We start from the raw sequence: 15,188 nt of genomic DNA, 5'->3' as shown, positions 1-15,188 counted from the left end.
TTAAAGAAATTTTGGTGACATGACCTTGAAAAATTTTTAAATTGCGAAAATCCATCCAAATGTATTAATTTGTTAATTAATGGATTAAATGCTATTAATAATTAAATTTAAAATAATCTTTTATGTTTAATCTAAATGAATGAATAAAATATGTGTAAAAATAGCGTTCCTAAGTTTACTTTGTGAGGTTGGTAACCTTGGTAGCTAACTTCAGTTAAAACATGGCTGCTTGAACGTTAACGCAGAGCAGTGACAAAACGTGAATAATTTATTAATAATTACTTTAAGTATTAGTTTAAACGTTAGGGTGTAAGTTATTTAGTTTTCTGATAAAATGGGCAAACGCAAAAATCAGGCTCTCATCGATTCGGACTCCAGTAACGATTCAAGCAGCGATTTGGACGGCGTAAGTTTTGTCCTAACGTCTCTTTTATTTTATAGGTTAACATTTTTAAAGATCGGCGAAAATGCGACGCCTTTACTTTGGCGGCTTCCAAAATCTATTTTTATTGTAAATGCATTCCATACGTCCCCGTGTTCGTTCGTACACAAAGTTTGTTTTTGCTTTTTTGGTCAATTCATTTACGAAAATAAACCAACAAAAAATCTTTATAATCTTTTTTATTTTTTACATTATACAAGTTCTAGGTCAATCAATACAAAATAATATGTCCATTCTTAAAGAAAATGAAGATTAAAGAGCTTTATTTTCATTCCAGCAATTCTTAAACTTAGCAAAGAAGAAAACCAAAAAGAAATCTCCAAAAAGTAATGGTTCCATATCGAATTCCGACTCAGAAAGTGAAGATGAAAACCCCAAAACATCGAAACGTTCCAAAAGAGAATCAAAAAGTTCTTCCGGTGAAGAGGAAGAAGCTGAAACAAATAATAAATCATCATCTCCTGCTGCTAAAGAAAACTCCGAAACTGAAGAAGGTGAAGTATCTGATTCTTCAGATTATTCTGAAGAAGAATTTAATGATGGTTATGATGATCAATTAATGGGTGATGAAGAAGATCGAGCTCGTTTAGCAAGTTTAACCGAAAAAGAACGCGAAACTGAAATTTTTAAACGAATTGAACAAAGAGAATTAATGAAAACGCGATTTGAAATTGAAAAGAAATTAAGACAAGCGAAAAAGGCGGAACGGGCGAAAGAAAAGCCAGAGAAGAAACCAAAAGATAAAGATAAATCGAAAGAGAAAGACAAAGATAAATTACTTCAATCAGATTATAGCTCAATTGATCATAAAGAAAGAAGTAAAGAGAGGAAGAAGAATATCGAAGAAAATAGGGGGAAAGTTGATAAGAGGGTTAATGCTATGGCTGAATTGAAGGCTAAAAGAGAAGGGCAAAAACGAAAGGAGGAATTGGAAATTGCCAGGAGAGAAGAACAAAAGAAAAAAGATGAGGAAGAAGCTGATTTAACTACAAATAAGAATTCGGTTAAATTGAAAGCTTCAGATATTTATTCAGATGATAGTGAAAGTGAAGGTAAAAAGAATAAATTAATACAGAGAAAATTTATGTCATTTTTATGTCAAATATATAATAAACAAAATTAATTAATTTTTTAGGTGGTAGAAGTTCTCCAGCACCATCAAAACCCGCATCAGTAAGATCGCGTTCGTCTTCAAGTTCTAGTTCTAGTGATAATGAAGAGGAAGAACAAAAAAAACCAGCATACGTTCCAACTAGAAACGAATTGAATTCTATAAGACTGTCTCGTCACAAATTGGAAAAATTTGTGCATTTACCATTTTTTGATCGAATCGTTAAAGGTTGTTTTACAAAAATTGGAATTGGACAACACCACAATTTACCGGTTTATAGGGCGGTGGAAATTATTGGGGTGTATGAAACGGCGAAAGTTTATAATTTAGGAAATACGAGAACAAATAAAGTAAGATGAAAATAAAGTGAATTAAATGTAATGTTTTTGTTTGTATGTTTGGCGATTTAGGGTGTCAGGGTGCGACATGGCACTCAAGAGAGAGTGTTTCGTTTGGAGTTTGTATCTAATCAGGAATTTACTGAATCTGAATATCAAAAGTGGGTTGAAGCTACAGCTGAAGCTGGGAATCCGATGCCTCAATTGGAAACTATTAAGCAAAAACAATTGGATATAAAGGAAGCGTTAAATTATGAGTTTAATGAAAAGGATATTGATCGAATAGTAAGTTGTTATGAAACATTGATTTTTTTTGATCTATGAATTCATACAATACGGACTTAATTTCTATAACTCCAGAGTTCATGTACTAAGTTGGTTGAGTTAGTTTTTTAAATTGAATTTATAAAGAAGAAAGGAGAGTTTGATGTAAATTTTTTAGGGTTTCTGTTGGTATTATTTAGGACCCTTATAAAATTTATGTTGTTTTCCTGATTTTTAGTAACATTTTCAGTAACTAAATAGTTGAGGTTAAAATGCTAATACATTTTTAGATGAATACGAATTTAACGAAGTACATATTTAATTTAGAGGTAACAAAGGTTTTTGTTGGAAAAACCTTTGTTACCTTTAAATTAAAGAAAAAACTGGTTAAAAATGGACTACAACATCAACTTCGACTACAAGTACATATTTGTTGTAAAAACGTGCTACAAAGTAATTAAATAGAACAAAATACCTTTTCTAGGTAAATAAATAGTAAATAACGAACGTTTTTGAATAACGAAAGCTCAAACGTCGGTGTGACATATTTATTTCAAAACATGATTAAACAAAACTCCCTGTTAATTTTGCCAACTTTACAACCATTTGACAGGTATTATAGAAAAAAATGTCACAAAAAAATATTAGTCATAGCAAATAAATCATTAGCACTTGATTCAGATGAATGCATACCGGGTGTAACAGGATCATGGTACATTCCCCGTATGTCCTTTAGTTTTGAAGATAATTGATTCAAATTTGGGACACCTATACACATGATAAGAGACACTTTTTGACATACAATTTTTTTTTTTCAATTCCGGTTGCGCAGGAAGTGACATAAACTTTAGATTCTTAAATGAAACACCCTGTATATTATTACATTTTTGAAATCTGAATAATTTTCTGAATTCAATGGTATAGTAGACGCCACGAGAGCTGGCAGTAAATCATCATTTTCCGCTCTTACAAATGCCATACGTAGTTCACAAACCGCTAGAGAGTAATGTGTGTTGGAAAGAGATAGCATTAGTTTAATATGTCTGCTGTACAATTCAAATGGCCACGTCGAAAAAGTTCGTCTGTTCTTCTAAGGGTTGTCACTCTATAATTATAACCTCAAATCGAAACGTCTTGTGAACGTTGTCATGAATCTGTTAGTGTTTTCACAAGCCGAAAATGTTTTCTTTGAAAGGAAAATCATTAAATAATATCTTTGACAATGTTTGACATATAACCTCCATTACTAACATAACCTACATTTAAATGTATGTGGTGAAATAATCTAAGTCGTACGTCCATATCTTGATTCATACCATTTTTAAGCGATCTGTCACTGCCAGCTCTCGTGGTTTCTACTATACCACATAAGTGACATTTCAAACGTCAATATTTTTTAGAATTTAATGTTTAATTTTCCATTTAAGTGTGCCATGAGAGTTCCGTTTTATTGTAATTAACCCGTCTAATGCTAGAAAAATGTAAATTCCGTCATTTTGATGAACTTTATTTGCACATAAATCACGTAATTTGGTATTTTTGGCGGAATTTAGATTTTTCTTGCATTAGACGAGTTAATTAGAATAAAACGGAACTCTCATGGCACACTTAAATGGCAAATTAAACACTAAATTCTAAAAAATATTGACGTTTGAAATGTCACTTATGTGGTAGCATTGGATTCAGAAAATTATTCAAATTTCAAAAATGTAATAATATACAGGGTTGGGTTGGGTTGGGTTGGGTTCCATTTCAAAATCTAAAGTTAGTGTCACTTCCGGCGAAACTGGTATTGAAAGAAAAATTACTTGTATGTTAAAAATTGTCTCTTATCATGTGTATAGGATGTCCCAAATTTGAATCAATTATCTTCAAAACTAATGGAGATACGGGGGGTGTACCATGATCCTGTTACACCCGGTATAACAATAGCTGTTTTCTTGATTAGTGATGTTTATCCTAGAGGCAAAGATTGGAAGGACCCATTATTGGTTGTTGTAGATTTGATTCATTCGAATGTACGCTTTCTATTTTCTTTCTATTGTATTGATGATCCAATGCAATCCAATCTTCTGATTCAACACAACAACGCCACCCTTTTATTGTCATAGATGACATTTATGAGTATACAGGGTGAGTTATTGTTATTAGTATCTCGGCGCCGGCGGTCGATAGTTACTAAACCGTTTGAAAACCAAAAAAATATTTTATACAAAAGTTGTTTGATTCATCACTTTCTATTACGTCAAATTATTTTCACTTATACACAGTGTTCCATTTAAGCGCAACGAAGAGTACGTCAGTTTATTTAAATGGAGCACCCTATTTATTTTATCATATAATGGATACAACTAAATTTATTTATACAACCGTATATGTTACAATTTCACAGCGTTCATAGTTCTTGAGATATTCAATTGTTCTTCCAAAATATACCCATTACAAAATCTTTTTAAAAACGATGTAAAAACGACATGTTTTCCGATTTTGCCTTGAAACTACGTCAGACAATAGTCAAACCCAGCAGGTAGATGATAGTATACAAAGATATTAGATACACCATACAGGTGTTTATAAAGCTTAGCTACTTTTGATGTTTTTCAAATGGCTTTTTCTTAAGTTTTTTAAATGGAACACCCTGTATATTGTGTGCTAGTTGAATTGCTCATCAAGTTCCCTTTAATTAATGATAAGTATGATAAGTAACTAACTAAGCTTTATGAACACGCTGTATAGCGTATCTATTATCTTTGGATACTATCATTTACCTACTGGCTTTGACTATTATCTGAGATACTTTTAAGGCAAAATTGGAAAAAATGTCGTTTTTACATCGTTTTTAAAAAGATGCTGCAACAGACACATTTTATAAAAACAATTGAATATCTTAAGAACATGTTCCATTTAAAAAAATCTACATACTCTCCGTTACGTCTAAATGGAACAGCCTGTATCACTGAAAATAGTTTTACGTAATAGACTGCCTAAGTCTGACGTCACAGAGATGGGCGGAGCTTATACCGACTCCAAACAATTTCATTGCTAACGATAAATCGACAAAAAATGTCATTTGAAATGTCATTTAAAAAATCACTTAGTTTATGTTATTATAACACTAATTAAAAAATTGCATATGGTGATTTACCGTTAGCAACGAAAATGTTTGCTGTATAAGCTCCTCCCATCTCTATGACGTCAAGGCTTAGCTTGTCTATAGAAAGTGGTGAGTCAAACAACTTTTGTAAAAAAAATTTTTTTCTTTCTCAAACGGTTTAGCAACTATCGTCTGCCGGGATACTAATAACAGTAATAATTCATCCTGTATACAGTTGTCTCAGCGACCGTTCATTCGACGTTTATGTTTTATGTTAAATCAATCTAAATTTGAGAATTCAGATTTAACTATAATTAATTGCGTTCTCTTGGACTAAAATATTTTCAGATTTCTAGCATATCAGGTTATACCAGAAGTCACCACCTACTTTATTTTGTCAAATTGAATACCCTGTATATTTTTACATTATTTTTATATTTGTCTACTTTACTTTTTGCAATTTGATTCGGCCGTTCTCGAGTTATTCGATTTTTTCTAAAAAAAAATCTGCTCTAGGGCTATCAATTTGGGATATCAATTTAGAATTCAGAACATGCTTAACCCTAGGATGCATAAACCGGGCCTCTCAGGCCCGGCGAGCATTTAGTTACTATAGTTATTTTATTGGTTAACTATCCTAGGGTTAAGCAACATGATGGAGTATGTTTTGGATACGTTAACTTTTCGAAATTTGGAAGTACCATAACTTAATTTTTTTAAATGGCATATCCCATATTTTATTACTTGGTGGTCTTCGGCGTCTTTTATAACACATATCTTATCGATATGAACCTACTATCCGTGCAAAAAGTCACTTTAGAGATCGATATCTTCGCAACCGCTCGATAAAAAAAATTGCGACAAAGTTTGTTATAATCACTGAATATTTCTACGTAACGCACTCTCAAAAATCGGGTACCTTTTTCACTTATCTCGCGATAAAAGAAAAACCGCGGACCCGAGAATTTCCAAATTAACATGTGATACGCAGTAAACTTTACCGCAATTTTTTCCATCGAGCGGTTACGAAGATATCGATCTCTAAAGTGGGGCTTGACTTTTTGCACGGATAGTAGTGTGCGATGGAAAACAGATGTTTCATGAGTTATTAACAAACTTAATATAAAAAAAATATTAGTACTAAAAAGAGTTCAAATCAATAACAATAACGAAATAGTATATTAAAAAATTAGTTTCTTAAGACACGCTTGAAATGCACGAATTCAAGTTTAAAAACGAGTTTTTTAATGAATGACTGCTTTAAGTCTTACGAAACGTGTTTTTTATGCTATTCTTTGTTATTCGCGTTTTTATCCGTTTTTTTTTTAGAAAAATAAAATAAATTTTGACAATGTAGGGAAATAGCTATGTAGCAGTTGGTAACACCGTAACACTTGAAAATAGAAATATACATTGAATTGAACTGTGTTGCTAACGGTAAATCACCATATGCAATTTTCCATTAGTGTTAAAATAAAATAAACTAAGTGATGACATTTCAAATGTCATTTTTTGGCGATTTATCTAGCAACTGTGGTTAGCAACGAAACTGTTTGGAGTCTTTATAAGCTTCGCCCACCTCTGTGACGTCAGACTTAGGCAGTCTATTAGAAATTGTCTAAACACAAAATGTATACACCTGAAAAAAAATGCTTCATGTACACTTCCCGAAATAAGAGAAATTGTTCAGAGTTCTATTAAAACACTACTTCCAGAGAAGTCCCACGAAAGGTACGAACAACAGTACGCTAAATTTAAGGCGTGGTGCGAAGAGAAGAAGATTAAGAAGAAAATTTCAGAAAATGACCAATGTTACCAACTTGAACTGGTTCCATAAAATGTTACTAAAATCTCATTATAGCATCGGATGCTGTAAGGAGTCTCATTACAGCACCCGTTTGAGTACTGTAATAGCTTTCATTACCGTCGCGAATTACAAAAATAATATTTACACATCATCAAGAAATTCTTAATTTATTTTATATACATGAAAAGCGTGACAAAGTTCGTAGTATGATTCCCAGATCTTCTTGAACAGGTCGAATTGAGGCGTTGGGATTGGTCGCGAAGTAAGCCAAGGTATTCACCTCTTCCGCTTCATTATCTACTACATTTTTTGGTCGGATTAACACGTGATTAATTAATCGAAAATGCAAAAAACATTTCTTTTCCATGGCACACTAGGTTCATATCGATAAGATATGTGTCCATTTTTCAAAAGACCCTAATTATCTCCCAAACTATTAATGTTAAGTATGGGACATGTCGGGTATAAAAGAAATAACATGAGACGACGAAGTAATAAAATATGGTGGGTACCATTTATAGTTATTTAACCAACAAGTCTATTAATGAAGGCGATTAATTATCGAGATATTTTAACGCGTGAGCGAGCGAAGCGAACGCCTTAATTATTGAGATAATTAATCGCATTTTAATATACGTTTATTTTACTATAGTTAGTTACAATATTTTTCCGTTAACTGTCCTTTCAACAAAATAGAGAAAATCCCTCGTTGAAAAATCTCCCAATTCTATCACTGGCAAAATAAAAACCTCACTCTTAATGTGTCAAAAGTCAAAACTTAATATTGTAGTCTTACCGAATAGATATAGTGGTCGATTTGGTCGGTATTACCAATTTGATTGGAGAAAAATTGACTACTATATTAGTTCGGTCGGACTTTCTTAAAATCGTTTATTAATAGAAAATCATTTATTAATAGGTGTCATTAATGAATGATTTTGTATACATTTATAAATCATATAAATACACAGTCGACGGAAAAAAATATTATGTAACGTATAAAGTTAACGTGCTATAGTAAAGTGTCCAAACGATCTAGACAGCCGTGGCGACTTCCGGTATAACCGGAAGTACTAGAAATCTGGAAATATTTTAGTCCAAGAGAACGCAATTGATTATAATTAAATCTGAACTCTCAAATTTTTATTTTGGCCAGAACCCCATAAACGTCTAATGAACGGTCTCGCTAAAACCTCCTGTATACAGTACGCGTCATAAGTAACCCTCTTTGTGTAATTTGAAACTAGAGATATGAGAAGTTATAATATTTTTTAATATTTATAAGGAAAATGGTTTTAAAAGCTACAAATTTGCTGATTCTGGATGAAATTCTAAATATGAGTTAGAAATTACATCATTTTCCATCAGTTTTTGCAGCATTTTTACTAGATTTATACAAGGTTTATATATATTTTTTTTTCTGTAAGCAATTTCAGGTATGAGAAGGCTGAATTTGCTGAAAAGCTAGGTGTCCACAAGGAGATTAAAATTTCATAAGATTTTTGTTTTATGAGAAATGTATCTCAGATATGTTTCCACAGAACATAGATATTCCTGTGAAACACCCAAGTTTAGAAATTTTTCTCTCATGATATAAGGTGTCTATGAATACGCTGTTTCCACAGTTGTGGAAACATACCGGCTATCACGGGCACAGAGAATAATTGAAAATGCTTTTGGTTTAGCGTTAGCTACATTTCGTGTACTAAGAAGACCAATTGAATTAGAAACTGAAAAAGTGATCCTTATTGTATTACTATTTCCACCGAGGAAGAGATGTTCCATGGCAATATCTCCATCTATAAATTTTAAGGCATCATGAAATTACCATTTTACTTCCAAATTTTGTGTTGCTGCCTTTAGTGCGTTTTCGTTTCATGATTATGTTTTGGAATTGGCAACGAAGGTGTTTTATTCTTCACGTCTTGAGTCGGAACTCGTAACTAATTGCAAATTTCATCGATAGCTGATTTCCGAAAATTTCTATTTTTATAGTTTTCGGGCGAACCGTCCCACAAATTAGGATAGGATTCATATAATTCGATAAACTGGCAGTATCATACTTCTTGTCCAGTTAACAGTACATTCTTATCTTTTTAAACAATTTTTTTTTTCACTTGCAAAACTCATTTTTGGGGAAACAAAAAATCTTACGACACAACAGCGCAACTCACGTGCAGCGCGTGAAATAATTGTCTCATGCGAAATTCGCAAGAGTCATGTTTATACGTTGAAACTTGTACAAGCAATGAAACTCTCATGACACATTGTTTCACGAGATTATCTCTAGTATATCATGTATTTCAATCCCTATTTCCACAACGAAATTAAAGTTATCCTGCTATTTTTATTTCATGAGACGAAAATGTCATGAAATATTCTCATTGTGGATTCGCACCTAATCGTCGCGATTACGCTTTATTAAGTCTAAAAATGTATGGTTTTTTTTTAATTGATGCCTTAGGGTGTAATCCCCAATTTGTTTGTCTTATAGACCACTTGTCATGTTTTTCCGTTTGGGCTAGACCGCCTGCTTAGCTAATATTGTATATTTTCAAATTAAAGTTAACCAATTTCAAATGTGTTAATCTTATATTTCCTCAATTAGTGGTGACCAGTTTTGTAACTGCACCACGCTGAAACCTCTCTCCACTGTGTATGACATTGAAAAAGCAATGAAAAACTTTATCGTGATATCCGACAATATGGAATGAGTAACAAGTATATCTTTTTGAAGCCAAAATAGCTGATATCCGTTTCTTAACTGTACCATAACTTCAGCGTTAGTGCTTATTGCGACCAGTTCCTTTTGTAATATAATCCTTTTTTTTCAATAACCAACCATATGGATTGATTATCCATTGTAGTATTAATATATTTAAAACATCTTCAAACCTTATATTTAAAAATCTGAATGGATGGCATTTGATTTTATCACATTTAAAATTGTTACCTTGTAACTGCAAGTTAACGTCATTAAATTTACTAAACAAATCTATTAAATAGACAATGGTTTCCATTTTATCAAATTGTGTTTTAAAATTGGATCTTTAGCATCCAAAAGCTCTAAAATAGTATCAACAAGAGAAAAAGTTCTTATCAAACATAACCATTCAACAGCCACCGTACTTTAGTGTCAAAGAAAGATTGATGAAAGTTCTCGCCATTTTCTTCACACAACTGAGCAAATAACCGCGTACTTAATACGTTGTTTGGATTTGGTTTACTGCGTCAATGACAATTTGAAGAGATTCATGCAATGTACCACTCAGATTTTTAGCAACTAAATGGAGTTATTTAAACGCAATATATTGCTAACATCTTGTGTACATTTTGTTTTAAATGGCTTACAAATCCACGCAAATAATGCGTGGATTTGTGCGTACAATGCAAATAAATCCTTGCAAACAGCAGTTTTTACAAACATATGCCAATAATAGGGAAATAGGTCGTTTGCAAATAATTACACAAGGAGCTTTCAATTCACTTCATCAATACGCGTTTGAACTTTGTTGTTGTTTACAGAAATTCTTTTAATGATATCAGATGCAGGTTTGTAATAGTTATTTACGTAACCAGTAATAGTTACTCACGTAATTTGCAAAACTCGCTCGTTTTGGCAAATATTACATTCGTCAAACAAAATTAGTCTTTTCATAACGTGTTAAGTAAAAAATTTTATCTAATTCTATTGAAAAAGCAATTTTTGTTCAAAACTTGACTTATCCTATTAGTGACAGATGTTAATTTATCAATTTGTAGTTATGTAATGGTCATTATATCACTAGTTATAAAAAAAGTGACGTTACATAATGTCAGAAAAACGTAATAGTTATTTACCTAATTCCATTATGAAAATTAAATTTTACATGTCTTTCTAGCTTAAAGAAAAAGATAGATTTACCCAAAAAACATATAATTATGCAATGAAGAAAACTCAATTAATGAAAGACAGAGATTCTGCTGTCGGAAGAGGTGACGAAGATATAGTTAGAGAAATAAACAAAAAAATCGACGTATTAGAAGAACGAGCTTCTGAATTAGATAAAATGCGTACCTCGACTATTTCTAGTATCTCTTACATTAATGATAGAAACAGAAAACGCAATGTAGAAGAAGCTGAAAAAGCAATTTTAGAAGAAAAGCGGGCTAATAAAGGAAAAAAAGTTAGTTTTCAAATAAACAACAACATAATTTAGATTAAATAATCATAATTTTAGATTGACGACCCTTTTACGAGACGTTCAACAAAACCTAGAATGAATTTTAAAGCTTCTGCGGAAGAAGAAGCTGTGACTGTACCAGAGGAGACAAAACCAGAAGAGCCAAAAGAAAAAGTTGAACAAAAAACGACTGCTCCAACTCAAGTTTCTCAGGATGATTTATTTTCCGCTCACGACTTCGATATAAAAATCGATTTAGAAGTTCCTTTAACAAGTAATTGTTAATCTTGAATGTTAATATTTCATAATAATAAAAAATATTTTTTTTAGATCCCGTAGTAAGTGTAACGCCAACAACAGTTTCAAAAGATTTAGGACCAAAACGAAGTTTAAACTTACAGGATTACAAGAAAAAACGCGGTTTGATTTAGTTTATTGTTCAACTAAAAATTAATACGAAATCAAATACTTAAATTATAAACAGTAAGCGATAAATTTAGGAAAAATTAATATTGTGTATTTATGATGATGCAATATTATCATCGAAAGAATGTAATGTAATGTTATGTTTCTGGAAACTGACTATTCAGATTAATTAATGTTTTATGTAATCGTTTATTTTATTATATAATTTGTATCCGATTTGTACATAAATGAATATGATTTACTTATGTTTTAAGTATTATTAGCGAATTATAGGAGAACATGTACAATTTTCCAAAATAAAAGAATTTTTTTTATATAAGTAAATTTTGTTTTCATTTATTTAAATGTACAGCAAAATTTAATAACCGGCGATTATAAACATTTTATTATTTAACAATAATTTTTTGACTAGAGTTCCTTGGACTGATTAATTGATGTGATATTTTTCGCGTTTTTGAGAACGACGTTGAATTAATTTATCGTGGTTTCATCGGAATTTCACATGCTTCTTTCTGCCATGATAAAATGAAAGTTTGTTATATCGAAGAATTAATCTAAACTATACTAAAATAAACTAAAGTACGCTAATTTAAATGAAATACAATGACACTTAAATTGGCTCAGTGCTTGGTTTGCGTATCGACGCATGAGACTATACAAAAATGATACTCTAATAACAATAAAAAGCAAAGAAAAATAATGCAGTTAATTGGGTTTTTCTTGTCGACGGAAATTTAACAGCTGGTAGGTGTGAAATGCTACTTTGAAATACCTGCACTAAGAAACCTGTTGGAATCAGATATTGTTTCAACAAGACGAATTCCAACCCATTTTTGAGTAAATATTCAGCGTTATCTAGATGAGGTAACTTCTGGACAATGAATTGGTAGACGAGGTAGTATTGAGTGATCTACTAGTTCACTGGATCTTAATCTTAAATACTGTTTTTGTTGGAGTTTGCAGAGAATCATAGCCATATGTCAAATTATGAATAATTCTAGCTGTTTATGCCACCAGTCAACTCTTTTACATTCTTGGTTAATTGCTAATGAAAAAAATTAAGAACATATGAAATTAAAAATGATAATAAACTTTATCCTTAGATAAAAAATGCCTGGCTGTATTGCCATCAAAGCACGAATGATGGCCCAGGCATTTGTTTAGGTTCTCCTAAACCAGGCTCTCTTCACACTCTGTTATCTACCTCCTCCTATATATGCTTTGGTTGGTGACCAACCAAGACGTTCAGCCTAAGCAAATAAGTAGGTACTAAACTTGGTTTGTGTAAAAATATGTTTTGAGAATGAGATTTACAAAAAAAATTTAAAAGCAGTGAACGGGTTAAGTAAACGAACCTGTTATCTTGAGTTCTTCAGTTTTATTCACCAAAAAACTGAACTTTTACCTGCACGGATAGGCACATACAGAAATATGGGCAAATGGTAGCCCTTTCAAATAAAAAAACCTTATTCAAATCGAGTAATACGTTCAAAAGTTATTACAGTTTGATAACTTAATTAAATTTGGTCATCATTAGGTGATGCGTATTTTATGCCGCTGAGTGGAGTTTCTATGTGATATGTTTCTGGTGTAAGAAAAAGATTAAATTTAAGTTATTGTATTTTGTTGGCAATCTGATTAAACTATGATCGATACATGTACTGGTGGTTGTAGTTGTTCTGGTTGGTTCTTTGTTACACAAGGATACAAAATCTTTGGAGAGGTAGCAGTTTTGATAAATAATAGTCTCCCACAAGGAACTTTTACTACTGTTTCCCAGATAAGTTGTCAAATCATTTATAAAGGTTGTGGCATTTATGAAAGGTGGACGATAAATTGCTATTAATAATAATAATCTTTATTACCCCAACAGACATAAGTCCCATAACAAAGGTAATATAATAATTCCAAAAATTATTTGAAAAAGGTGACAATACATGAACTAATTTAATAAGTGATATATAAACAAAATTAACACAATCTATTATCTACAAAATCAGCAGCGCGCATAATTCTATTGATAGGCCCCAATTGGTGTTACCCCTATGCGGTAAGAAAGTCTTAGTGTTCCTGGACTACATTCTTGGCACTCGGAAATTTAATCGACATAGGACTTCAGGTACTGTCACACGGCCAAGCAGTAAGTTGTTTACAAACAAAAGCGCACAGTTGCTATCGTCTTGATTCGAGTGAACTGGAATCATGTCGCTGAAGTAACGCATGATAGTAATCACATCCTCTAGGAGGATAATGTCGGAATTTTAGGAAATATATATATCTAACATATTTCCTCTGCGACCTGTCTATTGCGAAGATGTTATGATTGCTGAGTTGTTGGTGACCAGACAATTGCACAATACTCCAATTTACTTCTCGCGAACGCTTTATAGAGAGTAGACACTCAGCTCAACCTGGAAAACTCGCAGCTGTTTCGAGTGATAAACCCGAGGACTTTCAGGGCATCAGAAGACAGCTTACTTATGTGGCCGCTGAGCAGCAGTTTACTGTCGAACCAAATCTCCACATCCTTAACTTCAGACACACGTTCAAGACTTGTATCTTCCAGCCGATAATCATAATGAATAACTTCTCTTTTATTTGTATGTTATGATTTAACATTTTGCAACGTTCAACAACAACCCATTTGATTAGCACCATGAACAGAACTTGGTCAAGTCCTCCTCCAAGCTGGTACAATCATTATCCGATTCAAATTGTTCTGAAAAACTTCAGATCGTCGGCATACATTAATGTTGAACTTTTGAACAAATTTGGCAATTCATTCACAAACATCGTAAACAGTAAAGGTCCTAAACATGAACCTTGTGGCACACCACTCGTGTTCGATCTGATAAGTACGATTTCAGAAGCAACGAAAGATGTAAATCGCAGCCAACCTCCTTAATTTTTTGAAACAGAATATCATGATCGAGTTAATCAATGCGTGTGAAAAGTCAGTGTAAATAACGTCCGTTTGTAAACGGCAATCTAAGGCTTCGTAAACGTTTTGACTTAAAACTGTTAAATTGGTGGTAGTGGAACGGCCTTTGCAGAATCCGTGCTGTGCTGTTGATATTCGTGAATTTAGGTTAAATTCCATTTTCCTCAAAATGATCTGTTCAAACAACTTAGCGAAATTTTTTATAATAGCAATGGGTCGGTAATTATCGGCACAATGTTTATCACCTTTTTTAAAAATTGGACAAGTTCTGTTTTGTTTCCAGACCGGCGGAAAGTATGCTGCCTCGATAATCAAATTGAAAATATGGCGCAGAGGTAAAAGCCGGAATACCTTCTGGACCTGTTGTGGATTTTGATTTAAAACTCCTGAGTCACGTCCACAATTCCTCTTTACTGATCTGAGATATTCCATAAAAGTTCCTCCAAAGGTGATTGCATTATCAAAATTTTCGGAATTCATAATAACACTCCCCGGTAAATTGTAAGAACTAGCAAAATGAGAAGCAAATAGATCTACAATGTCTTTGGTGGGGGGCAGATAATGTAATGGGAAGGTAATGATTTTTGCGTGATGAAGTTACA

The 15,188-nt window shown here is 32.4% G+C and overlaps 1 protein-coding gene across 1 annotated transcript; it reads left to right on the top strand.

Annotated features, from left to right (window-relative positions):
* The first annotated feature begins 184 nt into the window (after positions 1 to 184).
* Positions 185 to 11,744, top strand: LOC111421296 (RNA polymerase-associated protein Rtf1). The gene is made up of 7 exons (XM_023054468.2): positions 185 to 406; positions 720 to 1,494; positions 1,578 to 1,903; positions 1,964 to 2,176; positions 10,938 to 11,222; positions 11,277 to 11,493; positions 11,550 to 11,744. Exons 1-7 carry the CDS (start codon positions 335 to 337, stop codon positions 11,648 to 11,650), a joined length of 1,989 nt encoding a protein of 662 aa, XP_022910236.1. The 5' UTR covers positions 185 to 334; the 3' UTR covers positions 11,651 to 11,744.
* The last annotated feature ends 3,444 nt before the right edge of the window (positions 11,745 to 15,188 follow it).

The sequence above is a fragment of the Onthophagus taurus genome, chromosome 1 (assembly GCF_036711975.1).
Source record: "Onthophagus taurus isolate NC chromosome 1, IU_Otau_3.0, whole genome shotgun sequence".
NCBI classification, from domain to species: domain Eukaryota; kingdom Metazoa; phylum Arthropoda; class Insecta; order Coleoptera; family Scarabaeidae; genus Onthophagus; species Onthophagus taurus.
This window is presented reverse-complemented; position numbering and strand designations above follow the sequence as displayed.